This window comes from Planococcus citri, chromosome 5 (assembly GCF_950023065.1).
Source record: "Planococcus citri chromosome 5, ihPlaCitr1.1, whole genome shotgun sequence".
Taxonomy (NCBI): domain Eukaryota; kingdom Metazoa; phylum Arthropoda; class Insecta; order Hemiptera; family Pseudococcidae; genus Planococcus; species Planococcus citri.
The window spans coordinates 25592580-25619778 of NC_088681.1; the positions used below are offsets into that span (position 1 = coordinate 25592580).

General features: G+C 34.2%; 3 protein-coding genes and 1 long non-coding RNA gene across 4 annotated transcripts; 2 read left to right on the forward strand and 2 right to left on the reverse strand.

Annotated features, from left to right (window-relative positions):
* Nucleotides 1–1298: 1298 nt before the first annotated feature.
* On the forward strand, nt 1299–6287 carry LOC135846749 (dynein axonemal light chain 4). Its single transcript, XM_065366017.1, has 3 exons — nt 1299–2080; nt 2196–2279; nt 3774–6287. Exons 1-3 carry the CDS (start codon nt 2009–2011, stop codon nt 3936–3938), a joined length of 321 nt encoding a protein of 106 aa, XP_065222089.1. The 5' UTR covers nt 1299–2008; the 3' UTR covers nt 3939–6287.
* A 53-nt stretch (nt 6288–6340) lies between these two features.
* LOC135846748 (cold shock domain-containing protein CG9705) lies at nt 6341–7965 on the reverse strand. The gene is made up of 4 exons (XM_065366016.1): nt 7679–7965; nt 7348–7556; nt 7051–7173; nt 6341–6967 (listed from the first exon to the last, which is right to left on the reverse strand). The coding sequence occupies exons 2-4, from the start codon at nt 7449–7451 to the stop codon at nt 6790–6792; spliced, it is 405 nt and encodes a 134-aa protein (XP_065222088.1). The 5' UTR covers nt 7452–7556; nt 7679–7965; the 3' UTR covers nt 6341–6789.
* A 3776-nt stretch (nt 7966–11741) lies between these two features.
* LOC135848341 (prolyl endopeptidase-like) lies at nt 11742–13713 on the forward strand. Its single transcript, XM_065368240.1, has 8 exons — nt 11742–11879; nt 12095–12166; nt 12266–12489; nt 12603–12790; nt 12861–12943; nt 13040–13182; nt 13295–13448; nt 13552–13713. The coding sequence occupies exons 1-8, from the start codon at nt 11742–11744 to the stop codon at nt 13690–13692; spliced, it is 1143 nt and encodes a 380-aa protein (XP_065224312.1). The 3' UTR covers nt 13693–13713.
* Nucleotides 13714–16635: 2922 nt separating this feature from the next.
* On the reverse strand, nt 16636–18839 carry LOC135846931 (uncharacterized). The gene is made up of 7 exons (XR_010559045.1): nt 18221–18839; nt 17899–18141; nt 17710–17828; nt 17425–17577; nt 17245–17334; nt 16912–17112; nt 16636–16836 (listed from the first exon to the last, which is right to left on the reverse strand). It is a non-coding gene; the product is annotated as an uncharacterized LOC135846931 (long non-coding RNA).
* Between the last annotated feature and the right edge of the window lie 8360 nt (nt 18840–27199).

Genomic DNA, 27199 nt, shown 5'->3' on the forward strand with positions numbered 1-27199 from the left:
GCTCAAAATACAATTTCGTCAAAATATTTCAATTTTTTTGCAAAATTTCAACACATTTTGATAAGTCGCATGACAATTTCTCGAAAATCCCAAAAATCTTCACCAGATTTTGAGGCTCAAAATTTTTAAAAAATACTCAAAATGCATTCTCGTCAAAATATTTGAATTTCTCGCGTAATTCTAATACATTTACCTTTTCAAAACTCTCAAAAATCAAGTCCCAATTTTGGGACTCAAAATTCTTCAAAAATGGGTAATCAAAAATTCATTCTTGTCAAGATATTTGAATTTTTCGCGAAATTTCAATCAATTCTGATAGGTCGCAAGACATCTTTTAAAATTCTAAAAATTATTACCCGATTTTGAGGCTTATAAAATTTTTCACAAATGTTCAAAATGCATTTTTATCGAAATAATTTGAATTTCTCACGAAATTCTAACCTGTTTTGATAAATCGCATGACACTTTTTCAAAAATTCCAAAAATTATAACCCAATTTTGAGGCTCAAAATTCTTCAAAAATGCTCAAAATACATTTTCGTCAAAGTATTTTAATTTTTTGCAAAACTTCAACACATTTTGATAAGTCGCATGACAATTTCTCGAAAATCCCAAAAATCTTCACCAGATTTTGAGGCTAAAAATTTTTTTAAAATGTCCAAAAGGCACTGTCATCAAAAGATTTGAATTTCTCGCGAAATTCTAACACATTTGCATAGGTCACATGACACCTTTTCAAGACTCTAAAAAATCAAGACCCAATTTTGGGACTCAAAATTCTTTAAAAATGTGTCATCAAAAATTCATTCTCGTCAAGATATTTGAATTTTTCGCGAAATTTTAATCAACTTTGATAGGTCGCAAGACACTTTCAAAAATTCCAAAAATGATTACCCGATTTTGGTGCTCAAAATTTTTCACAAATGTTCAAAATGCATTTTTATCGAAAGATTTGAATTTTTTACGAAATTTTAACCTGTTTTGATAAATTGCATGACACTTTTTCAAAAATCCAAAAAATCATAACCCGATTTTGAGACTCAAAATTCTTCAAAAATGCTCAAAATACAATTTCGTTGGAATATTTGAATTCCTCGTAAAATTTCAAGTCAATTTGATTGGTCGCATGGCCACGTCAGAGTAAATATATGACATATGACGGTTCACGAAATGGGGGGGGAGGGGAAGCGTGAGAGATATGAATTTTTTGGGGCTAAAATTGCTCAAACATTAGACTTAAGGAGTACTGGCACTCCCGTGTGCAACTATAGCAAGCTGAAGTAAACTTATCATATGTATTATGTACTTATTCGAATTACGGGGAGAGCCCAGAATTAACCCATAAAAAAATTTCTTGGCCCCCAGCTGTTTTGAAAATCGGAAGTTTTTAGGCTCCACTCCCCATGTTGTGGAACTGCGAAAATCCAAAATACGTTTTTTCTGATTTGTTGGACTCATAGGTGTCTACGTACATAAAGCCAAGTTCATTTCTTTGGACCGCAAAAAAGTCAGCCGAATTCAATGCCTAGAGCACTTTCTGGCAGTTGGACTGTATCGAACGTAGGAAGAAAAACATTCATTCAATAAAATAAAAAATTCCTATTTTTCAAAAAAAAAAAAAAATAATACCCATTCGTTAATAAAGGAGAATAATAAATAAAACAAAACCGAGGGCTCTATCAGCTCCTACAGAGCTTTCACGAAACTAAACCAATAAACGAAAACCGTAACCGAACGTTGCACCCTGATGGCGACAGCAAGCAGATCGATCGATATAGTAACAGAGGAACATATTACTACAGAGCATAGCGACGGGCAAAAATATGCGAATACTTAATATTCACCCTCACGATGATAGAAAATAATCTTCGCAGATAACGCAGTGGCTTCCAGCCTACTTGATTTTTGAAAGAACAGAATTAGTTGTAAGCCTATTTTACTATTGACCAGTTCTCAGCACTCAGCAACAAATCAAACAGGGCTTTCAATCACGAAGAATTGTCCAACCATGGCTGAAATATTAGAAGGAAAAAAGGAAGACGAAAATCGCAAAATTGTTCACACCTATCCGTTAGTCAAAGTGAGTTAATTGCAATACCTATATTTTTTTTGCCAACTTATACGATATTATCCGCTTTAACATAACGTATCAAGTCGTAATAATATTCGCCGGGAAATCTGTATTTTTTGAATAGGTTTCAGATATGAACGATGAAATGAAAGCGGAAGCTGTTGAAACATGCGTCACTGCTTGTGAAAAGTTCTCCAACAATAACGAGGTACGGAAACAGATTACAAAATATAGGAATATAAAATGCACAAGTATCTAGATAATAATTATGTAGATACAGGGTGTTCCAGAATAACCTTTCACATTTTGGTGAGCACTGATCTGCGTTCAAATGGTGTTAGGGGAATGGTAAAAGCGGTTCCAGGTAGCCAACACATGCCGAATTATGTTTCAGTATTAATTTTTTACCATGGAGAAGTGGACGGCTGTGCAGCGCGCTTTTATTGTAAAGGCCTTTTTCAAAAATAATGACTCTTACATTAGTGCAATTCGTGCCTTCCGCAAACATTTTAAACTTACCGGTAAAAGTGAAGTGCCATCGAGGCCAACAGTGAAATTATGGGTAAAAAACTTCGAGAAAACCGCTCATGCTTGTAAAAATAAGCCTACAGGTCGGAAAAGATCAGTAAGAACGCCAGAAACAACGGACCGAGTAAGGCATTCAGTACAGACTACCCCTACCACTTCAATACGTAAACGAGCGTTAAATTTAAAAATCAAACCAACTTCTCTGCAACGAATTTTATCTGAAGACCTCAGTTTCCATCCATATAAGATTTTAATCATTCAAAAGTTACAAAAAACTGATTTTGTGAGAAGAAAATCATTTGCCGAGGATATGCTTACAAGAATTGATACTGGTGAGATTCCATTGAACTCGTTACTCTTTACTGATGAAGCTCATTTTTATCTAAACGGTGATGTGAATAAACAAAATATGCGCTACTGGTCGACAGAGAATCCGATGATAATACACGAGAAACCTCTACACTCCGCTAAGTTGACTGTTTGGATGGGCGTGGCTAAATTCGGTATAGTGGGACCGTATGTGTTTGATGAAACGGTGAAGGGTGAGAGGTATCGCAAAATGTTAAACGAGTTTCTCATTCCTGAATTGAAACGCAGACACAAGTATAGAGTTACTTGGTTCCAACAGGATGGCGCTACCTGTCATTCCGCAACGGACACGATTTCTTTATTGCGTGAGCATTTTGGTCATCGAATAATTTCGCTGAACACAGAAATTTCATGGCCACCTCGATCCCCTGATTTTTCAGCATGTGATTTTTTTTTATGGGGTTACCTCAAGTCAAAAGTATATCAAGATGATCCTAGGACTCTGAAACAGCTCCTAGATAATATCATTCGTGAATCAAGACTGATTAGAAGAGAAATGCTCAACAAAGTGTTCAATAATTTTAAAAAACGTTTGGTCGATTGTGTCAAAAATGATGGAAAACATCTTGGTGGAATAATTTTTAAAACTTAATTTATAATGAAAACTCAAATATATGGTCTAAAAACGGCACATTTCTACTTCATTTTGGTTATAAAAAAATTTCCGTAACCATTTTTCTCTCAGAGCTACTAATAAAACAAAAGTGAAAGGTTATTCTGGAACACCCTGTATTTTTGTAGTGTACTGCATCGTTTCTTGGTAACCATAAATTACAATTTCGTCATTTGCTCTTTGTTATCTAAGGCGGCTGCCAAAATGATCAAGGAAACCATGGACAAAAAATTCGGCGCTGCTTGGCATACTGTAGTAGGAGAAGGATTTGGTTTTGAGATTTCTTACGATTGTAAATCCTTATTGTATATGTTCTTCGGAGGCAACGTCGCTGTATGTACTTGGAAATGCTCTTGATACATAGATCTACGCGTTGCTTAATTTTTTCGAGCTTAATTTTGTAAAATGTGCAATGTAATGTGATCAAGTACCTCTACTGCCCACTTGGGGTTCAATTATGTATCTAGTCATTATAGTTGATTTTTTTAATTGAGAATACAATATTAGACGATACTAATATACCTAATATTTTGGCTTATCAAACACACCAACCTGCGAACCTATAAAGTTCGGTTTAGGTATCTTTTATTAATTTATCCCAGTAAACTCATACTTACTCAATTATTTTTAAAAAAAGTTATTTTGAAGAAACCGAAAAAGTTTTAAAAAGTAACCAAAAATGAATCAAAAATAAGATAAAACGTGAGCAAAACACACGAATGCAGAAAAAAATCACAAAAAAAAACAGAATATCAGAAATTGACATGTTCCAACTTTTTAATAAAAAAATTCAACAATTTTCAACCTCTTGATAAAAAAGCGAGACTTATTGTCCATTTCTGGCAAAAAAAAAGAAAAAAAAGCCTGGGGCAATGCTTGAAAAAAAGGTAAGACTTCTAGGAAATTTTTGCAAAAAAAAAAAAAAACGAAAAATTTTATTGATATTTTAAAAACGAGAATTTTTCCATTTTTTAGGTTTTAACAAAAAGCAGGACTTTTTGAGAATTATTGGTAAAAAAAGGCGCTTTTTAACAATTTCAGTCAAAAAAGCAAAGCAATTTTCCAAAGAAGCGAGAATTATTTTAAAAAGCAAAACTTAGACAATTTCAGCAAAAAGCAACGAGTTTTGGAAATTAAGTATTGACCAAAACATTTATTTTATTGCATTTTTTGCAAAAAGTGAGATTTTTTTACATATTTTTTTGTAGGTAGAAAACCCGATACTTCTTGCCCTTGGTAAGTAATTTCAGAATCGAATTATTAAAAAGTCCAACTTTTTGACAAAATGCAAAATTTTTGGATTTTTTGGAAAAAATGCAAGACATTGAAATGTTTGGCAAAAAAAACGAGAGTTTGTGACATTTTTTGAATTTATGGCATAAAACAAGACTGACAACTTCGGCAAACAGCAGAACTTCTTGGAAATTATTGAAAAAAAATACCTAATCTGAAAAAAAAACTCGCTGGCTATTTTGCTAAAAAGAGAAAATTTTTTCAAAAAGCATAAAGACAATATTAGCAAATTGCATTTTTTCGCAGTTTCTTTTTTCAAACGGTGAGACTTTTTTTTACATTTTTTTGATAGATAAAAAAACAAAAAAATGAAACCCCTTTGTTAATTTTTGGCAATTTCAAGTAAAAAAGTGACTTTTCGCTAAAAAGCCATTTTTGCCAATTTTTGACAAAAAGACAATTTTCAAAAAAATTTTAGAATGCAATTTTTTGCAAAAAAAAAAAAACTAGAATTTGAGACATTTTTTGTAATTTTTGCCAAAGAGCAAGACAGAAAGTATCAGCACAAATGCAGGACTTTTTGGCAATTGTTGGCAAAAAAATGATACGTTTTTGAAATGTTTGTGGAACTGGGACATTTTTTAAGGGCTGAATAGCGAGATTTTTTGGTAAAATAGTAAAACTAATAAGTGATTTTTTTTTTAAATTAGGACTTTTTGGAATTTTATGAATAAAACCGAGAATTTTTGGCAATTTTGACAAAAAGTGAAATTTTTTGCTGTTTACCGCAGAAAGCGAAACTTCGAGAATTTAACAAATGACAGGGCTTTGTAACCGTGACTCTAGAAATGTGCCATAGACAGTTGACAAAAATAACAATTCACTCATTAATATTATTAGCATTTTTTACCCTTCAAGACATACATTGAAAAACAAGTTCCGGAATTTTGTTAAAAAAAAAAAAAAAAGTAGAAAATAGAAACCAGTTTTTTGAAAAGTAAGTAACCGAGTACGAGTCTTGTGTTATCTTATTTTTATATCATTTTGAATGAAGTCAAAGTAAATTAAGGTTCCAAACTAAAAGAATATCTACATTTAAAAATCTTGACTTTATGATACCTAAATGCAATCAAATAACAATTCGTGGACAGCATAACGTAGGTAATATTATGATCTTTTTTCAACCAAATAAATCTAGCACCTATGGGTACTCTAGTCGTACGTACATTTATACTATATATTTCATACGTTTGTTTTAATTTGCTTAATTTTTTTTAATGTCTTTTTTAAAAAAATAGAATACATTTTTGATAATAATGATGGCGTTTCTTTTTGATATTAAAAAAAAAAAAAAAACCATCAACCTTAGTCCACAATAATTGATTATTTCGATAAAACCACGACCAGGCATAATTTTATAACAAGAAAGCAGCAACACACGATGCCTAGAAAAATTCGAGAAAGTATTCAAGTACGTAGAGTCAGTGAATTAACACCAAATGTGAAGAAAAAAAAAGTCGCGAACAGCCAATCTAAAATAAAGTATATTGGCATTTTCTGTAGAGTAATGCAAAAAATAAACAATGGCAGAAAACACAATCTTACACATTAGGTACTGTACTAGTATACATAGAGGATGGTAAAACCAAAAACGAGTATGATTTCAATTTTCAACGTAGTAGGCTAGAATAAATGGAAAATTCGCAGTAACACGATGAACCGGAAACGTTGCTCATTGCGAGCAGTGGAGCTACATAAGAGATACGACGACGGTAGGTATTATGGGTAATCGGTATTATTGTTGATTTTCATTTCAAAAACTCACTTATATATCAACGTAAAACGAGGGAACGAACGTAATAGGCCTACCTAAGTACCAATATTGTACACGGTACATAAAAATCAAGTAAAACGGTTTTCGTATAAAATTTGTACGTTTATCGCAGTTTTTTTCGGGTGAACGTAGGTAACAAGATTATTTACTCGGCGAAGCGGATGCCTCGGGATCGGGGCACGACCATTTGAGGTGTACTTGAGGCGTTAGGTTGACTATCTTAACGTGAACTGCTTGATTCTTTTCAAATTTCGGCGGTATAGGGCATAACCTGTATTTCACTTCGTCTCCGGGCAAAGGAACGTATTCATCTTCGATACTGAAATTGAAACACATGTTTTAGAAGGAGTAAAATATTATTTAAATAAGTTGAACTGGCGAACATTGACTAAGCATACTAACTCGGAAATATGTACGAATAAGTCGTCGCCTCCGTTTTCTGGTGTTATAAATCCGTGACCACGAGCTCTGCAGAAGTACTTCACTTTGCCAGTTTCTTCCGGATTACTCATAGCTTTTGCTGAACTACATGGCGACAGGGTGTAAAAAAACTTCGTGTAAATAATCTACGTATATTGTAACGTATCGTTCAAGTATTATTAAAATTGCTACGAAATGCACGAAAAATACTACGACTTGACGTAGATCATCGTGTGTCAAATTAGATAGCAACTCATAAAGATTACTTGGAGAACTCACGTGGACAAAGTTCTCGTTCTTCTGGTGATGATCGGACTAGGAAGCTGTAACTGTAACACCGGAGATGATCCTCCATCTCGAGCAGTTATATTTGAATTGAACATGATGTTGAATATATTACAAAATGGGACTGGTTGGACAATCAAGCAATTCACAACACGACACACCGCACTGGTAACAACAGTGAAAACCAATTCGATACCGATAACCTGTAAACAAGCCGAATGGTTAGAAGCATCTGTTAGTTAGATTGTGACTTGGGTTGGGATTGTCGCAGCAGGAACGTAGATATTGGGAATTCATACGCCATAACTCGAGTTCGATTACTTACTTATCGCTTGGCACAAAGTACAGCTTCGACTTCGAGTGTTGTTTTGTTTTGATTAGCACGAGCAAGCACACGGATGTCGATTATCACAAAATACCGGCGGCGATAGCAGTGCAATTAACGGTACGATGGAAGGCGGAAAAAACAATGGTGATAATACGCACAGAATATTCGTGTAGAGCGAATGAGAGAAGCGCCAAGGCAACTTCGGATTCGCGATTCCGTTAAAATATGATGAGAAAAATATAATCAGAAACACCACTGTCCACACTCCACACCTCGAAAATAAAACACAGCTGACGGCGCACGCATAGATACTACTTGGAGCGGAGCCTCGCATCGCATTACCGTATTTACCTCTTTACGTAAATTACAAAATCGTTTCAAACAGCAAACACTTTCAAATCTTCATTTTTCAAGCAACAATGAGTCAATGAACAACGTGAAGGCGAAAAAATTCACCGAATTTGGCGAATTTTCATTTGGCCCCTATCAAAGCTAGAAACCCGATTTGTTTAAAATCGAAACTCGAAAGCTCTCGACGAGTACTTGCTTCATTGCTTTGCTTCTGAAACTGAAAGTATAGCGAGGAGCTAATTCTTATTTTATTTAAGGACCTTAAATTTGGCGAAATCGTGAAGAAGATTCCAAAATCAGCTTCGAAAATGCGACCCTTGGCATTTTTGAAAGTTGAATAAAACTTTGCAATATTTAAAAGCTCATGGGAAATGTCCTACAGCTTTGTTCCTTCAAATTTTATGGTTTGCAAATCAACATACGTAGACGTACACTTTGGGTGTATTCTGCTTCTGCATCATCAGTCGAATTATTCGACACAGAATACCTACTCGAAATCATTAAAATGAGATAAATTCTTTCCAATGTAATGAACCAAGCAAAGATGACTTTTCACCATATGCATTTTTTTGTATGTACATTATCAATAATTCAACTTGTTTGTTTGTTTGGTTGATTTGCATAATGGCGAATATCGAGCATTTTAATGTTCGTAATACTTACCTACGTACGAGTACATACCATAAAAATGCAGGTGTTTTAGGGAACTGGCGTTTTAAATTTTTTCCTGTTTTGTGTGATATAAGATTTAATTTATACCATGTATTTGAATGGTTTTGTTTGTGATGCACTATAACTACTTTTTTCATTTTCATTCCACCTGTATATGTCATCAGTATAGGATGCGCATCATAAATAATTTACACAATGAAGGTAGAAATACAAATACATCATACAGATTCCGAAATTTAAAATTTTTCAGCACCATTCACTTGCTTCGTTTTCAACTCGCTGCCAGAGAGGTTGACAATTTCAAAAATACAATTTCAACTGTTTTTAAAGCGGAATTTAATGTTTTTGAAATAAAAAATGATTAGGTACCTACATATTTACCTAGAATGATTTTGGCGTTGAGTATCAATCTACGGATACGATTTTTCTAATAAAATTGTGAACAATTCACTTACCTACTCATTAGTTATTATGTAATTCTTTCCTGACATTATGACGAAAATTTGTAGTGCCTGAAACAAAAGAAAAAAGAAAAACTGTTAATTAGAAATGATCATCGCTTTGACTTTTTGAAACACATTATAATAATTTTTTTTAATTGTTTAAATTGAAATCACAGCAAGAAATTGTTTTTTTTTCTACGCTGAAAATAAAATTTCAAACGTTGATTACGATTCTTGAAATTTTTTAGTACTAATTTTAAATATTTTTGTGTGAAATGCGTACTATAAATGCACATAAATGCATATTTTAGTAGAATTACATTTTTATTGCATATTTTCAAAAATGTTTCCAAAAATTTAAAATTTGAAGCTTAATTTTGTTGTACAAAATAATTTTACCAAAATCGTACAAGAGAATAATTGATTCATGACCTTTAGAAAATAACTTTTCAATTTTCAAAATTGAACAATGAGAAAGATAACATACTTAACACCCAAGAAAGAAATTTTCAACATGTTCTCTCAACCTATTGCGTTCGTTTATTTGCCGCATAAAGTAAATGAAACGTCAATTGATAAATTTGAAAGGGTGGCTAATCAGTTTTATTGATTTATAACCTTTACAAAATAAATTTCGAATTAATTTTTGAAATTGAACAATGGGAAAAGGTAACACCCTAGATAAGAAATTTTCGAATTTTAGGTAAAAGGTTTTTATGAGTCATTTTTTTCAAAAACTACTTTCGTCTTCATCTACATATAATAAATACAATGGGCCATATTAGAAGGGAAACTGAAATCTGTTTTCATCATTCTACGATCAGGTTGGATTTTCAAAATTTGAATAATGAGAAGAGTAACTTTATAGAAGATTTTCAAATATCAGGAAATAGGATTTTACAACCGATTATGTTCGCTTATCTGCCTATTTTATGAAAATGTAGGTAACAGTAAAGAGTAACTCAACAACTCAACTCTAAATAAGATCCCTAAATTTCAGGAGGCACGTTTTTTATAACCTGTTGTATTTAATTAAGTATAGGTATTCACTATAGGAAAAATTAATTAGAGGCGGTTGTGTGGTAGGGATTCAATGGTATATTGATTGATGAAATTCAATTTGAAATTTTTTTGTACCTATGTTCTTTTGTGGAGATCATTAAAATAAATTTTCGCTTAGTGATTTAGAATTCAATGTTTAAAATTGTTTTCTTTTTTGTGTGGAATCATAATGAATTTTTTTTGAGTGATGACAAATGAACTTTTTCATGATCTCAAGTGCATTTTTCAAGGTAATCTAGAATATATTATTTAGTGATGATTTAATTTGGAATTTTTTCATGATTATTTCAAAATTAATTTTTTTTGTTGTAGGTAGGTACCTATTTTTCAATAATTTTATTTTTAGGGGTGATTTTTAAAATGAACTTTTTCCTGATGATTTTGAATTTCATTTTTGAAAAAAATTTTGTAGAGTTGAATTCTAACCATTTTTTTTTGTTTTGAGTGACGACAAATGAATTCTTTCATGATCTTGAGTGCATTTTTCGTTTTGATTTGGAATAAGTTAGTAGATTATTCAGTGATGATTTAGTTTACAACTTTTTCATGATTTTTTCAGAATAAATTTTGTTGTACTTAGTACTTTTCAATGGGTAGATTTTATTGACGATTTTTAGAATAAATTCCCCCCTAGTGATTCAGAATTTCATTTTTTTTAATTCAGTTGAGACTTTTTGTTGAGATTTCAAATCGATTTTTCAGAATTTTGAATTCTACAGAATTTTTTCAAGTGATGACAAATAAATGATGATTTCAACAGAATTTTTTGTGATGATTTAGAATAAATTGTTCAATGATTATTTGGTTTGAAATTTTTTCGTGATTGTTTCAATTTATTTGATTACAAAATGCTTACCTATTTTTATTCATCGATTTGGAATTTTTTCATGTAATGATTTCAACTGAATTTTTTGCGGTGATTTAGAATAAATTGTTCAATGGTTATTTGGTTTGAAATTTTCTCACGATTGTTTCAAAATTTATTCGATTAAAAAATGCTTAGGTACTTACCTATTTGTTCATCAATCGGGAATTTTTCCAAGTGATGATTTTAACTGAATTTTTTATGGTACTTTAGAGTAAATTGTTCAATGATGATTTAGTGTGACATTTTTTGGTAATGAAACTAGACAGCTGCGCATTTTGCGGCTGTCTAGTTTCAATTTATTTGATTACAAAATGCTTACCTATTTGTTTATCGATCGAGTGTGAGTATTATTTCAGTTGTTTTTCTACCGTACATTTTTCGGCATTAAAGCTGAAAATGTTATAAATTTTGTATCGGACTTTAATGTTTTTCAAATTTTCTATTTACCTACCTACCTTTAATATTTACGACTATAAATTTACTTTTTGTAATTTTTAATTGTAAATTGACTTTCTTCTGATTGGGCGACGTTTGCTGATCTCGCATACAAATACAACCAGCATTTACAGTAGATTTTGAGTTAAATCTCTGCGCTTATGCATTGCGGAATAACTATAGTCATCTTGAAATTGTGATTTCCATATCGGCGTAATTTTTGTGTGCCATGAGTGCCATGACTCTAAAATCATTTCTAGTGCTGGAAGTACTGGTAGTTTTAATAAACGCTTCTGAACCTGCTTCTAATACACCTCCGGTTGCAAATGGATCCCCTCCAGCAAATGGTCCTCCAGCAGCAGGTTTTGTAAGTGCAATTGTAATTTATCAAACAGCAATTATTTCTAAATCCAGTTGCAGTTGCAGCCTTGTGTGAAAGACCGATAAGACTAAAGAAGGGAAAGGGCTTCTCTTACTTTGCATGCAAGCATTATACCCTCTTCAAGCCAGAATTTCAACGCAATTTCACTTTTATAAATTTCTTATTGTACCTAATCGAATATCATTTTTTTTTTTTTTTAGATTCCTGCTGATAAGTACCCTAATGCCAAAAGAGACGAATCAGTGGAGGACACATATCCGGGAAATTTGAAGGTACCTACTCGTATAAGTGTGCAATAGGTGTTTTTTAATCACTTCAACGATAAACACTGTAAATAAGTAAACATCGGCCCACAATTTGAAAATTTCTAGGTAAAAGATCCCTACAGGTGGTTGGAAGATTCGAAAAATCCGGATACAAGAAAATTCATCGAAGACCAGATGGCCATTACCAAACCATACTTAGAAAGTTGTCCAATCCGCGCTGAATTGCAAGCTCGTTACAAAGAATTATACGACTATCCTAAGTACTCGGGTCCTATTGAAAGAGGCAAATATTTCTTCACTTTTCGAAATACTGGATTACAAAATCAGGCGTAAGTGATGAGAACTACCTATGGCGACAAAATTGCTCAAACACATTCGATTTTTCATCTTCAATTATCGTTCAATAACACTAATTTTTTTTTTTTTAATTCTCGTGGTTCAGCGTGCTTTACAAGTCAGATTCCATGAAAGATGAAGGTAAACCATTTATTGATGTGAATGAGCTTAGTAAAGATGGAACTGTTACTATGGGTACCTATACATTCACTGATGATGGGAAACTTGTCGCATATTTGCTGGGTTCTACGGCAACTGAATGGAAAACAGTGCACTTTAAGGATGTAGAAAAAGGTTGTAGCGTCGAAACAATAAACTTGGATGATTTTACATTAATAATTTCCAACCATACTTTCACATATAGGTACCGATTTACCTGACAAGTTGGAAAAAGTTAAATATACTGAGTTGCTATGGTCAATGGATTCTAAAGGCATATTCTACGCGGTAATTGTACCTACTTGATCAACTTGATGAATAATTTGAGAACTACAGAAACAAGAAAAGAAATGAACATGATTACAATGTCTGTTGACGTTTTAGGGATACCGTGATGAAAACGTCAAAACGGATGGTTCTTCAACAGATCCGGTTAAAAATCAAAAATTATACTATCATTTGCTTGGAACTGAACAGAAGAACGACTTGGTGATCGCAGAATTTCCAGATAACCCCGATTACACACTGTGCGTTTCTCAAATGCATACCTACTTGAAATAATTTAAATGAAAATTTGAAAGCCATCGGATTCGGGTAATAGATATTATACCTATTTAAAATTTCTTTTTAAATTTTCAGGGTTGCTTCTATCAGCGATTGCCGCAAATATATAAACATAGCCGTGTTTGACGGTTTTATTAAAAATTTGGTTTACGTGGCTGATATCAGTACAGGAATTACAGCAAAGCCCCAACTTAAGCCTATTGTTACAAAAATGGAAAACAATTACAATGTAAGGGCCGATGAAATTTAGACGTAGACGTAGCACAATCTCTTAAGTGCCATTCGCTGGCTTCTTTGATAACTTTGTTCCACAAATCGTTATTTTCTCGCAGTATGTGGCCAATGATGGAACTCGGTTCATGTACCATACCAATAAAGACGCCGATAATTATAAGCTTTTGGTAATCGATATCGCAAATCCCGATCCTGGATCGTGGAAAGATCTGGTAGCAGAGGATGAGAAGAATAACTAGGATTGGTGCTATGCTGTGCATGATAAATATGTAGTTTTGAGCTACAATGAGGATGTTAAAGTAGGTACCTACTACCTACTTATTCAAAATATACTTGCGACTATGCTTTGTCATGTTAGTACCTATTTTATTTGAGTTATTTTCGTTATTTTTCAATTTTTTCTTTCGTAGAGTACTGTTCAATTACATGATATAAATACTGGTGCATTGATCAAGAAATTCAAACTGGACATCGGGACCGTTAAGCAATCCTCATTTTTCGGTGGCAGAACGACTCCTCATATATTTTTCAACTTCCAATCATTTCTCTCACCTGGTATCACTTATTATTGTGATTTATCTAATCAATCATTTGAACTGGAGGTAGGTATATGACGCATAAATAAGTCAACTTTTACCTAATTCACCGCACATGTAAACATAAGTACCTACTTATTTTTGTTCTCAATTTTCAGATTATACATGAAATCCAATTGAAAAATTTTGATCGCACAAAATTTGAAACGGCACCTCCTCCGCCATAATTACGCCAATATAGCTAGAAGTAAAAGTTCAAAGTTAGATTGTGATGTACTTGTTATAACTGGCAACGTTGCTTTATGTATGTATCTTTTCAAAGTAACGGTTTCGTATTGAATATATGTATTATTACCTTTCTGTCATGTCAACGAATATGTTATTATACGCCCTGAGAAAAGATGTCTCGTAGTTTTTATTACAAAATACTTTTTAAATGGTAATAAAATGCTCACAAAGTACCCGGTACACTAGTGGCTCCCATCCGGTGGGCACGATTTTCTTATAAAAAGTGCGATTTATTTCTGTTTTATAAAAAACTATTCTACACGATTGTATCGTCGTAAGTTTCCATTGTTCGAAACCGCGTGTGCAACTTTATTTTCTTATAAAATTCGCGACAATTTATAGAAATGATTACGTAGTTCCTGATCAATTAGAAATAAATGTTACTACTCATTCCAGTAAGTGTAACCTGTTTTTCGTGAAATATTGCGCCGGAAAAACGTCAAAATTCCGCGCAATATTGTATCAGATAAGTCGCTTTCAAGACCAATCACGCCGAATCAATCTCCAATCCTCAAGCTACGGAAACGCGAAGTTCAACGTGTAGAAATAATTAAGAAAAGTGTTCGTAAAACAAAGAATGTTCCAATAGAAATAATCAATCCTAGTGTTGAAGTTTTTGAAGATTTTTATACGAATCAAATCCGAGCATTGTTTGAAAACCTCCCGTTTTCAAACCTAGCCGAGTCAGTACGTGAAAACTTGTCGGAAATGGCTCTGACTGAAGAACAAATAAATACTAAGATCGATGATAAAATCGCCGCAGCTGAAGCTCGAATTAATAATCATGTTACTAAAACGATTACCGATGCGACGAAAGATTTGTTCCAACAAATTTCTACAGCTATGACGACGGCGATAAATAACAGAATGGATGCTGAAATGGCCGAGTTCGAAGTTCCACCTCAGCATATCCAAGTCACGTTACCTAATGAACAGAACTTCATTACCTTATTTCCGAACTCCGGTATAGTCTTCGATGAGCAAAATAAACACCACCCGAATCGTTTCCTTGATCAATTCGAAAACTACATGTCGCAAGTGCAGCTTACCAACGAAATGACTAAAATTATTATGTTTAACACAGCCGTAAAAGTAAACAATGATTCGTGGAGCAGTCGTAGTAAAAATGCGAGAACCTACCAGGATAGCCGAAGAATATTTCTCTCAGTATTCTGGGATGAAGCCTGTCAAAAGGCAGCTCTAGAAGCGTTTAGTAATGAAGCTGCGCCGACCGACTACTCTATTACGAAAGTAATAGAAAGAGTCGAATTATGGTACCCAACGCTGACGAGTATGAAGAAAGTATCACCTAGTGAAGCAATAAGCAGTCTTTACGATAAAATACCACCGGAGTTTCAATATAAAATCTCGAGTGAAGACGTAAACTCTTTCGAACAACTGATTGCCAAATTAAACTCGCTGAAACAGCTGGCTGCCTCAAAAATCTGTAACGTGACCAGCTGGGCTAAACAATTGGAAATCCCTCAGCGAACGACTCACCAGCGAAATGACGATCGCACGTTTCGCGATTATAGTAGCGGTATTATGCAAGACGAGAATGGCAAAACGAGTGATGATCGCGGTGGTTATCGTGGTCGATGGAATAATGGAGAATATCGAGGTGGTTATCGTGGAAGAAGCCGTGGCTATCGAGGTGGCTACCGTGGCGGATATAGAAATTATGACAACTATGATAACAGACCATATGGTGACAAATACGGCGAAGATTCACGTCCATTATCCGAACAACAAACTGGTCAAAATGGTGGCCAAAATGCTACGGAACAACAAGCACAAAATACTACTTCGAATCCTCCGCCAAGCCAATCTCTATTTCAACGACAGCCTCAAGCAAATGCTTCAACATCCGGTAATTCGTTTGCTAATGGTCTATTTGGCAGTCAAACCGGAGCTGCTCAACAGAATTCTTTAAACTAAGTCCTGACTCGTATTCCCGTCCAAGAATAAACCTATGTAAACTAGAAATAAAAAATTGTAAAATAAATTATTTTGGTGATAACATCGCTCAATTATTACTTGGTAACGGGAGTATACGTATGCCAACCTTGGCAAATATTTTTATGACGCTGAAAAATTTTAATCTATCCAATCAAAAGCTGGTAATTTCATTCGGAGAAGGAGAGTTAAACGATGATCGAATTCCGTTAAACTATATCGCATATTGGGTTCAAAAAATCTGTAACCAAATAAAATATCAAAAACCCTCATCAACCTTGGTTCTGTTTCCGATTCTGCATCCGGCGACCAATAAAAAACCTCGTGGTCATATTCGGAGATATTTACGTATTCTATCTATTTACAAGAAAAATATCTATCGTATGAAAAACACCAGGCTAATCACTGAACTATCGAAGCATTTTATCGTAACAACTGGGCATCGAATGAGAACAAATAGATCTGGAGTTATTAATGTTATAAAAGGGAAATTCTTCTATAGTAATAAATTACATGATTTCTTACCTAGAGATGATAACAGTAAAATATTACGATGCCAGTTCGAAGAAATATTGCAGAAATACAATATGATCCAGTCTGAACCTGAAAAGGAAAAATCATCGATAGAAATAAATAAACTACCTACTATGTCAATACCCGAAGAAGAAGAAATCGTACCTGAATCCGTAGCGCGAATTACTCTAAAAAAATCGCCAATTCGTGTAAAATCACCGCCAATATTACGTAGAAAAGTATTCTCGCCATCAAAGAAAAAACTTTCACCAATAAGAAAACCAAAAATTATCCAAACATGCAAAAACAACGACGAAAAAATCGAAATCTGCGAACCAATCACTGAGCAGCATCCGAACGGTGAACCTGAGATAGAAAAACACGAACATATTAACGTTAACTGCATTATAAATCATAATAATGCCGACGATAGCATCTCATCGGAGGAATCGCTTGACTCTTCGGCATCAATGAAAACAGTAGCCACTTGCAACTCACCAGCTAATCTGAGTATCGAAGATGAAATGGAGTTGACATACGATCTATATAATGTTCACTCCAACCAACAGCTAGTACTCTATCAACATCCTGCAGAAGAACAAGCATTAACTATCGAAGAAATTACTGATGAAGTTATAGAAATTAATAAAATAAAAACAATCGAAGCGAATGAACAACCTAAACATCCGCAAAATACAAGTGCTATTCCGTTGAAAATTGAGACTGAAGACTGCGTCGTTTTACTTGATTCCGGTGCTGACGCAAACGTCATTGATCAGGGCACACTTTTCATGCTGCATAGAAATCATCCAAATCACGTTGCTTTCGAACCTGCAAAACAAATTGCCATTGTTAAAGTAGCCAATGGTAACGAAGAAGAATGCCTTGACCTTATGGGCGTCGTACAGTTTAAATTTAAAGACTATAAAATCAACGTAAAATTCCATGTAATGAGAAACCTACCAGGCAAAATTCTTATCGGTCGCCATGCTATGAAAGACAACAATATAGATACTGAGTTTGGTCCAATGAGAGCAAAATGTGAACGTGGTGGCGTGATAGAATACATTGATTTCGTAATTCTAGATAAGTACATCAACATCCGTAAAATTCATATACGTTTAATCGATAAAATAATTAAACCAATCGAACCTGCGAAAGATACCGGTGAAATTCTTCGTAAAAAGCTCCTACGAAATGATAGAAATATTCAGCTATCAAACGAACAACAACAAATCGCTTTCCAACGTTTAAATCCGCACTCTCGTATATTTCGTGACGAAATTGGTCGTTACAATGGTGATCCAGTGGTATTCAAGTTCAACGTTGATAAAGTCCCCAACTTTAATGGTAGAAATTATATCCCAAGCGTTCATATGCGCGAAAAAGTGAAAGCTGAAATGCACCGGTTAATTATTAACGATATTATCAGACCATCGAATACAACTCACGTTAATAATACTATAATACGTACCAAATCCAACGGCTCGCTTCGTATCTGTCTAGATCCAGAAGAACTGAACAAATATCTAATTCCAAACTACAATGAACCACCAAATTCGGAACGTTTGGTTCATGATGGTAAAAAGAAAGTCTATCGATCAACGGGCGATTTTAGCTCTGGATTCTGGCAAGATCCACTCGACGAAAACTCGAAAAAGTACACCGGATTTAAGATGGACGGTGAAATCTGGGAATGGAATGTAGATCCATTTGGTACTGTCGTCGCTATGGGCGAATTCATTGATCGCAGACGAAGAATGTTTTACGGCCTTCCAGTGAAAATGTTCGTTGATGAATTCTTGATTGAAACTGAGACATTCGAAGAGCACGTCCAACTGCTCGAAGAAGTATTTCGGCGAATCAACGAGGCGAATATGACGCTAAACCCGAGCAAAACTAAACTATTTCAGAAAAACGTCGATTTCCTTGGCCACGTTATCGGAGAAGACTCGGTGAAAAAACAAGATCAAAAAATGGAAAAATTACTACGTTTTAGAAATAAATTCTTCAATAAACGCCAAAACAGAGTTATTCTACCAACCGTCACAAATATCAAACAATTCACCGGTCTGACAAACTTATATAGAAAATTCATCGAAAATTACCAGACAATATTAGAGCCAATCACGAAACTTACCAAGAAAGATGTTCCATTTGTATGGGGAAAAGAACAGTCCGATGCGTTCGATCAACTTTATGAAGCTTATCAGCAAAAGTTCGAGTTAAAAATGCCAGATAACGAAGAACCATTCTACATAGAAATTAGCGTCGAACCATCCACTGTGAATGCAGTCTTGTATCAAATACTCGAAGGAGAAAAGCATGTTGTTATGTTCGTGTCATCAGCGCTGAAATCACACGAAAAAAATTATTCCATCATCGAAAAACGAGTATTTGCGCTCGTTAATGCGTTAAAAAAGAACAGAATGTGGCTCATCGGTAGAGAAATTCATGTTCCAATCAGTTTAAAAACAGCAGTATCAAAAATAAAAGACGCATCTGAATTCCATGTTAAAGCAGCCGGCTGGTATCTTTGGACGAAACACCTCAACATCCAATATACTATATCTAAACCTGACCATAAATTATTCAACTAACCTCCGTTAGAATTGATCAGGACCGAAGAAATAATGGATATTTTAGAAATAAGAGTCCAAATAAAACAGGATCTCGAACAAGCGCTTTTTCATCTATCAACATGGCAAAATGATGATCCAAAATTAAAAGCTATTATTAACACATTAAACGGTCAAATTGCAGATAAAATCAAGTTTAGAGGAAAGAAAGCTGTAGCAAAATACGTTGAAAATATCAAAGAGAAATATACAACTGATTACGGCATACTATATCGGACAACTGGAGAATATCCATTACCTTATCTTCCAAGTGCGCTGCTGAGAGAAACTGTTGAATATTTGCACGAATGGTACGGTCATCTCGGGAAAAATAAATTGATTGACATCTTTAATAGAACTTATTACCATCCGTCGGCTGAGAAACATATTGCTTTTATCGTGAGTGTCTGTATTGTCTGCAAACAAAACAAAGTTTACGGATTAAAAAAATATCCGGAGTTTGCTAAAGTTACAGCAAATGATATCGGAGAAAATGTTAGTGTGGATCTTTATGGTCAATTGCCAAATCCACTGGGTCTTCCTCGTGCTATCGTCGTCGCTAAAGATGTATTTAGCAAGAAAGTATATCTAATGGCGCTTAAAGATACGAAAACAGAATCGGTCTTACCTATTCTAACACGAATCAACGATGATATGCGAGCCCATGGTCACAAATTGAAGCGAATCACGACTGACAACGGACCACAGTTTATATCGAATCAGTGGAAAGACGAGTGTAAGCGATTGAAGGTGGAATGTACATACGTATCGCCGTATAATCCTCAGTCATCTACGGTGGAAAGAAGCATGCGTGAAATTGGCACTCAATTGAGAATCTATTTAAATGAAAATAGTAACAGTGAAGACTATACTCACGAAAACTGGCATTATTACGTTTCAGCAGTAGAAAAAAATCTCAATATGGCTCCTTCGGATTATGGTCTTAGTCCATTTGAAATATGGGGCATTCCACAGGATGCACCGAAGCCGGAAATTATAGAAACATTTCGTCATGACATCAATAAACTATTAAAAAAAGCAATAGAAAAAATCAGTACCTACGAGAAAAAATATACTACATTCGATAATCTACCAGATATTATGCACGATGGCGAGTTGTATATTGATAAAAGTGGATTTCTATGGGCAGCTACTGATGGGGCATGTAAAGCCAACGGAAGCGACGATGCTATCGCTGGAATTGGCGTTTGTTTTAAACCAACCAGCCGATATAATATTTCTCAACGATTAAATAAGCAAAAACCCACGAATAATTTGGCCGAACTCTACGCGATAAAAGAGACCATATTAGCTGTGTTATGGAAAACCGATCACCGAAAATTAAAGATCTTGACTGATTCGTTATACGCCAAACAAACTATCGATAAAACACTCGAGTACGAGCTAAATGAATGGAAAAATGCATCAAGGAAATTAGTGGCTCATAAAGACCTTCTTTTACAAATAAAAGAACTAAAAAGCAGAATGCGTTATGTAGAAATAATTCATACAAAAGGTCATAAATATGACTTTACGAACGTAGTAGCGGATAAATTAGCGAAGCAAGCTGTCTATGGCGATGATCGCGAAGAAATCTTGAACTTACCTCAGGAAACTAAGCGTGAAAAAATCCATAAACTCATTCGATTGAAACAGCTAGAACTATGGATCATTCAAGAACAAAAATTCAACGAGAACGACGATCCAGAGAAGAGACTCCAAGAAGGAGATCTAGTAATGATTTCTACTCATCTACATAGTAACGCTGACAGATTTTTAGCCGGTAAATTCTATCCGAAACGCATTGGACCATTTATAGTAGAAGAACAAGTTGATGTCAATTGCTATCTAGTTAGAAATTACAAAACAGAAGAAAACGACGATATAAAATTTGTTAACTTACGCCAAACGACTATTTATGCGAAAAAAGAACAGGTTCAACTGCTCGAAGATAACGTCAAATATACCTCACCATTTGATAAAAGAACTTTTCAGCAGCGGATAGACGATCGGAGAAAACTCGAATTGGTACAGCAGGATGCGGAGTCTGAAAGCGATTATCTCGGTTGGAATGATGAGCAGACAAATCCATCTAAACTGAAACAATTAAAAAATATTATCCAAACGAAGAAAAAGAGAGGTCGTCCACCGAAAGAAAAACCAACGAAAAATGTACTTACTATCAACATGATTGTTTCTAATACGCCGATACCGATCGAAAACAGCTACACTCAAGAATTAATGCGAATCGAAAAAGAAATTGGCGAAGACGAATTATTCAAAAAGGCCACCGAAGTTAGAAAAATTAAACACGAGCAAAATATTTCAAATTCAATCCGCCAACTTCTGAGAAACAAGCTACACGAAGAAATGTCCAAGGAAGACTACCATCGAGTAGTCAGAGGTTGGAATTAACCAAAACGTCACTCATCCGAAAGTAACTGCCTAAAACGCAAAAACATCAAAAAGCCAAAAATCATCTGATAAGAAAAAGATAAAATCACCGATTCTAGAATTCTAAAGGAAGTGCGTCGTAAATTCATTCTCTCGTTAATGTGTTTGATGTGTTTAATGGCTATTCTCTAGTAATTTCATTACGTGCGTTCTCTATTCGATAAAAGCTGATTGATGTAATAATTGCAAATTCAGTTCTATGAGTGTCGATCTGCGTTGCTTTACGGTGGTGTTTTAGAAATAAATTACTACTTTATTCATTACGATGCGTCCCGTTTCATCAATCTCTCGAGTGGCAGACGGTCGAATAGTTCGGAGCTACCGGTATCACGATGACCGTAACTCCTACAGCGAGCGGTCAATCAACGACCTGAAGACCAAACTGAGACAAAAATCCGATATAATCGGAGAATTAAAAGAACAAAATAAATCCGCCAACCGGAGAGCGGAAGATCTACAAAAACGCATCGACGAACTGGAGAAGAAAACAAAAAACCTTCAGTCCAACAGAGTTCCTCTATCTGAATACCGAAACGAAAAGATTATTGCCAACCTGTCGGAGCAAGTTCGTCTTTTAGAAATAAAAATACGTGACCGAGACTACACTATCCGATGTCTCAAAGAGGAGAATATAGAGTCGTCCAACATAATCGATATGGAACGGGATGAACGGAAGCAATACCAAAGGATGCTGCAAGAAGAAAAAGATCGTCAGAATGAAGAAACTGAACGAGTTCGACGTCAATTACAGGAATCCCGAAAGCGAAATCTAGATTTAATACGGCAGCAGACTTGTCTTCAAAACGAGAGAGATGAATCGGTGCAACAGTCAACGGTGTTATCGAGGCAGTTACGACGCATCTCCAAATATCTTACCGGTAAATACCACTCAGAATATATCGTCACAGGGCTGTTATCAATCAAACAAATGAACGACAAACTGTATGCCCATTTTAACAATAGCAGGATGCTCGGTGATAGTTTTGTTGCGTATCTAATTCGTGATGCCCTTATGGAGAATGGCGAAAAATGTATTCTAGAAATGGTCGAAGGAGTTAATATTCGCTATAATATGAAACACTTCCGTGAATACTTAGAAATAAACAACAGAACAGACAGGACATGTACGACTAGCTTCGGTTGGCTTGATATTCAAGACGGTAGAATGACCGACGATAACCTGAAAAAAGAAATCTACGCGATCCTGAGAAAACTGAAATCGAAATACGAAATCGTCCGACTTATTTTAATTCCGCATATCGAAAACGTCTTAAAGATCCAATACGCACAGCCATATGAGTTTCAGTCGATCGTTCAACGGAATGACGAACGGCTAACCTTCTTTAATACTACGCTGATCAATGCAGCGCGAGATATATCAGACGAGACCTGCTCAATCATCATACGAGACATCGAAAACATCGATCAAAACTTCGTTGGGTATAAGTTCTACGTAAAACCCAATTCAACAAAAATATTCTTCCATAATGAATATACAAATGCAACTCGACTGAAGCTAATAGATGAACCAAGGGCTCTTCTTGACGATTAATTCGGTCATCGGTGACTCTCCTCTCTCAAAATATGGTATCTTTATTATTGTGTTACTTACGAATTCACACAGCTATATCGAAGTCTTCAGCTGTGGTTTTCTTTTATTATGTGTTCTTTCATCTTTTTATAGTTATTATTTCTATTACTATCGTTGTTTTGTTTCTCTTTATTAATCATAAGTTCGACTGAACGAAATTGTTTTTGTGTTCTACAAGTGATATGTTGTTTCTTACTATTATTTTTTTTATTTTTCTAATGTGATACCTCTAGGATAATCGAGGCAAACTACCTTAATTATTGTTCAGTATTTTGTTATTGTTTTTTTTTTGCGACTCGACGTATTATAAAAAGAGTTGTATGAATAGAAATCAAGACTACTTCTTATAAGTTAATTTGTGATATTTTCTTTTACTTATTTTTCTATTCGAGTGTTTTTTACTAGTCGAGTCGGGGCAGGGGGTGTCTGTGGAACTGTCCCTCTTCTCGTGCCTCGCGCCGAGACAGTTGGGGCAGTGAAACGGCACCTCCTCCGCCATAATTACGCCAATATAGCTAGAAGTAAAAGTTCAAAGTTAGATTGTGATGTACTTGTTATAACTGGCAACGTTGCTTTATGTATGTATCTTTTCAAAGTAACGGTTTCGTATTGAATATATGTATTATTACCTTTCTGTCATGTCAACGAATATGTTATTATACGCCCTGAGAAAAGATGTCTCGTAGTTTTTATTACAAAATACTTTTTAAATGGTAATAAAATGCTCACAAAGTACCCGGTACAAATTCACTGTGGAACAAATATTCTACCCAAGCAAAGATGGAACCAAAATACCCATGCACTGTGCCTATAAAAAAGTAAGCAACGAGTTATTTGAAATTATCAAGAAAAAGTTCAAAAACAAAATCATCGTTGCACAATTCATTCTAAGTAAATCATCACAAAAACTTACTTGAAACAATTCCAAAAAATTAATTTGTCATATCTCGAAAAAAATGTACAATTAGGTACAATTATTCAACACCAAAAAAAATCAATTTGAAACCGCCACAAAAAATTCTAAGCTAAATTTTAAAAAAAAAAGTATTTGAATAATCAAAACAAGTTCCAAACTAAATCATCAATTCATCATCGAACAATTTATTTATACTTAATTCATTTGAAATCAGTCAGAAAAATTCACATGTCATCACTTTAAAAAAAAATCATTAGAAATTTAATATAAAAAATAATCACGAAAAATTCAGTTGAAATCATTCCAAAAAATTCATAAGAATTCAACACTAAAAAAAAAATCAATTTGAGATCATTGCAAATCCAAAAAGATTCATACGTCATATCTCTTGAGAAAAAAAAAACAGTAGAATTCAACACCAAAAAATCAATTTGAAATTGTCATGAAAAACATTGAAAAATTTATTCTAAACCATCACAAAAATTCTACTTGAAATCATTTCGAAAAAATTCTTTTGTCATCACTCGAAAAAAAATTCATTAGAATTTAACAATAAGAAATCAATTTGAAATTGGCACAAAAAATTCCTAAGAAGTTTCAACATCAATGAGAGTTCTTGAATTTTATACTCATTCCAGGGTTTCAAGAAAGATGGAAACAATTTTGCCTTCATGTACGGGTACGGTGGGTTTGGTAGCAATTTGTTACTTCCATATTTCGCCGTTAATCGTTTGGTGGTCATAGGCAATTTCAATGGCATACATTGTGTACCTAACATTAGAGGTGGAGGGTACGTTTTTCCCTCTCTATTTCACCACAGTTCAAATCATATGTCACATTATTATAATATATATTGTTTCCTGTTCATTTAGAGAATATGGTGAAAAATGGCATCAAGATGGATCACTAGAGAAAAAACAAAATTCTTTCGATGATTTTCAATATGCTGCAGATTATTTGATTAAAGAAAAATACACGAATGGTAAATTACTAGCCGCTGATGGAGATGAGAATGGTGGTCTTTTAATGGGTGCCTGCCTCAATCAAAGACCAGATTTATTTGGAGCTCTGGTCACAAATTTTGGGTCAGTACCTCGAAATTTTATAATATCATTGCCTTTGAGAAAATAATATCTACCTACTGGTGAAATTTTATTGCAGCTTATTCGATATGTTACGATATGAAAAACTAACCAACAGTAAAGATTTTGTAAACGAGTATGGTTCAGCGTCCGATCCAAAAATTTTTCCCATTTTGCACAAATACTCACCTCTACATAATTTGAAAATTCCCGAATGCAATGATAAAGAAGTACGTTTGTATTTAATCATCCTTATTGCAGGCTGATATGTGCTCACTTACTCAGGCACTGCAGTGGTACCTATTTAAAAACTTATTTTGTATTCATCCTGCAGTATCCTGCTATTATGCTCAACACTCCTGAGCAAAATGATGCAATTCAACCGGCACATTCTTTGAAGTTCATCGCTACGTTGCAATTTGAAGCCAAGAAACGTCCCAATCAGGTATGTAGGTATAAAACACTTTACTCGAAAAAATGTAGGTAACTAATTACCTACTCCGAAAACTTCACATTTTTCAGAAAAATCCGTTCATAATTAAAGTTGAAAGTGGTCCTGATCAGGGCCTTGACAAACCTACGGCAGCCGTGGTGGGTACCTACCTAATTAAATGACGAGTTTTTACTAAATTTTGATTCGATTCTAAAATCTACATTTTTTCAATTGTAGATCGCAGAAACTGTGGATATGATGAGTTTCATTGTGCTTACCACTGGAATTCAGTTCCAACCTTGTCAGTAAAATTACGGGTACGAGTATTTGCATTCTTACCCAATAATATCAATTACTATTTGCTTTTGAAGACACCGAGTGGAAGATGTAAATAAATTATTCATAAGTAGCATATTAAGTGGTTTGTAGCTGATTATTTTCAAATATATGTAATAAATGCAACAAATCTTGTGAAAATTCATTATGTACTTACCTATTTTGCCCCACTGATTACATTTTGTTCCACCATATTTTTATATATGTACCCTCGCTGAGTGATGTTATCTGAGAAAAAGCTCACGTAACAATGAGTGTGATTTATAGCGCGTCAAAAAAAAAAACAGTTCATCTACAGCACAAGTAGTGCTTTTTTTTTGCAAAAGTAGAAGATGGGAGTAATTTGGAGGCTTAAAAATTTCACCAGAGAGTTTTTAAACACACTTTTGAGCAGTTTTAAAGAAAAGTATCATTTTTTGACAGTTATTTTGGCAAAATAAACAAGACCAAAAAATCAAAACTTGTGCACAATTTTAGCCAAAAAAAGTTAAATCAAATTATTTCACAATTTTAGCCACTAAAAAAAACCACAACCTTTTTTTTACTTTTAGCGATTTCTGCAAGAAATCAAATTTTTTTGAAAATCAAAACTTTTTCAAATTCAACTTGAAAAAGGAGTTTTTTCAAAAGATGAAGGACTTTCCATTCGTAAAATTTGTTTGTTATTTTTACAAAAAATTTTTTATTACGAAATGAGTTATTTTGATTACATTTCTTTCGTCGTTTTATGAAATCGAATTGTCGTTCGTATTACACTAAATTGTCGTGCTGAACCGTCGTTAACAATTGTCGCTGAAATACCCTATTTTGTCGTTCGAATATCCTGTCGTTCAAATCACTTTTTCTGTTGTGCCAATATACTTACTTATATTCCCGATTAACAAGATATTAAGTGCTGCTGTGACTGTTGGATATACCCTAAGCTGGTCGTTTAAAAAAACATAAGAATTTTAATGTTTTGAATTTTTTTTATTTTTTATTTTGAGAGATAAAATTCCACATTTTTAGCATGAAGGGGCGGTG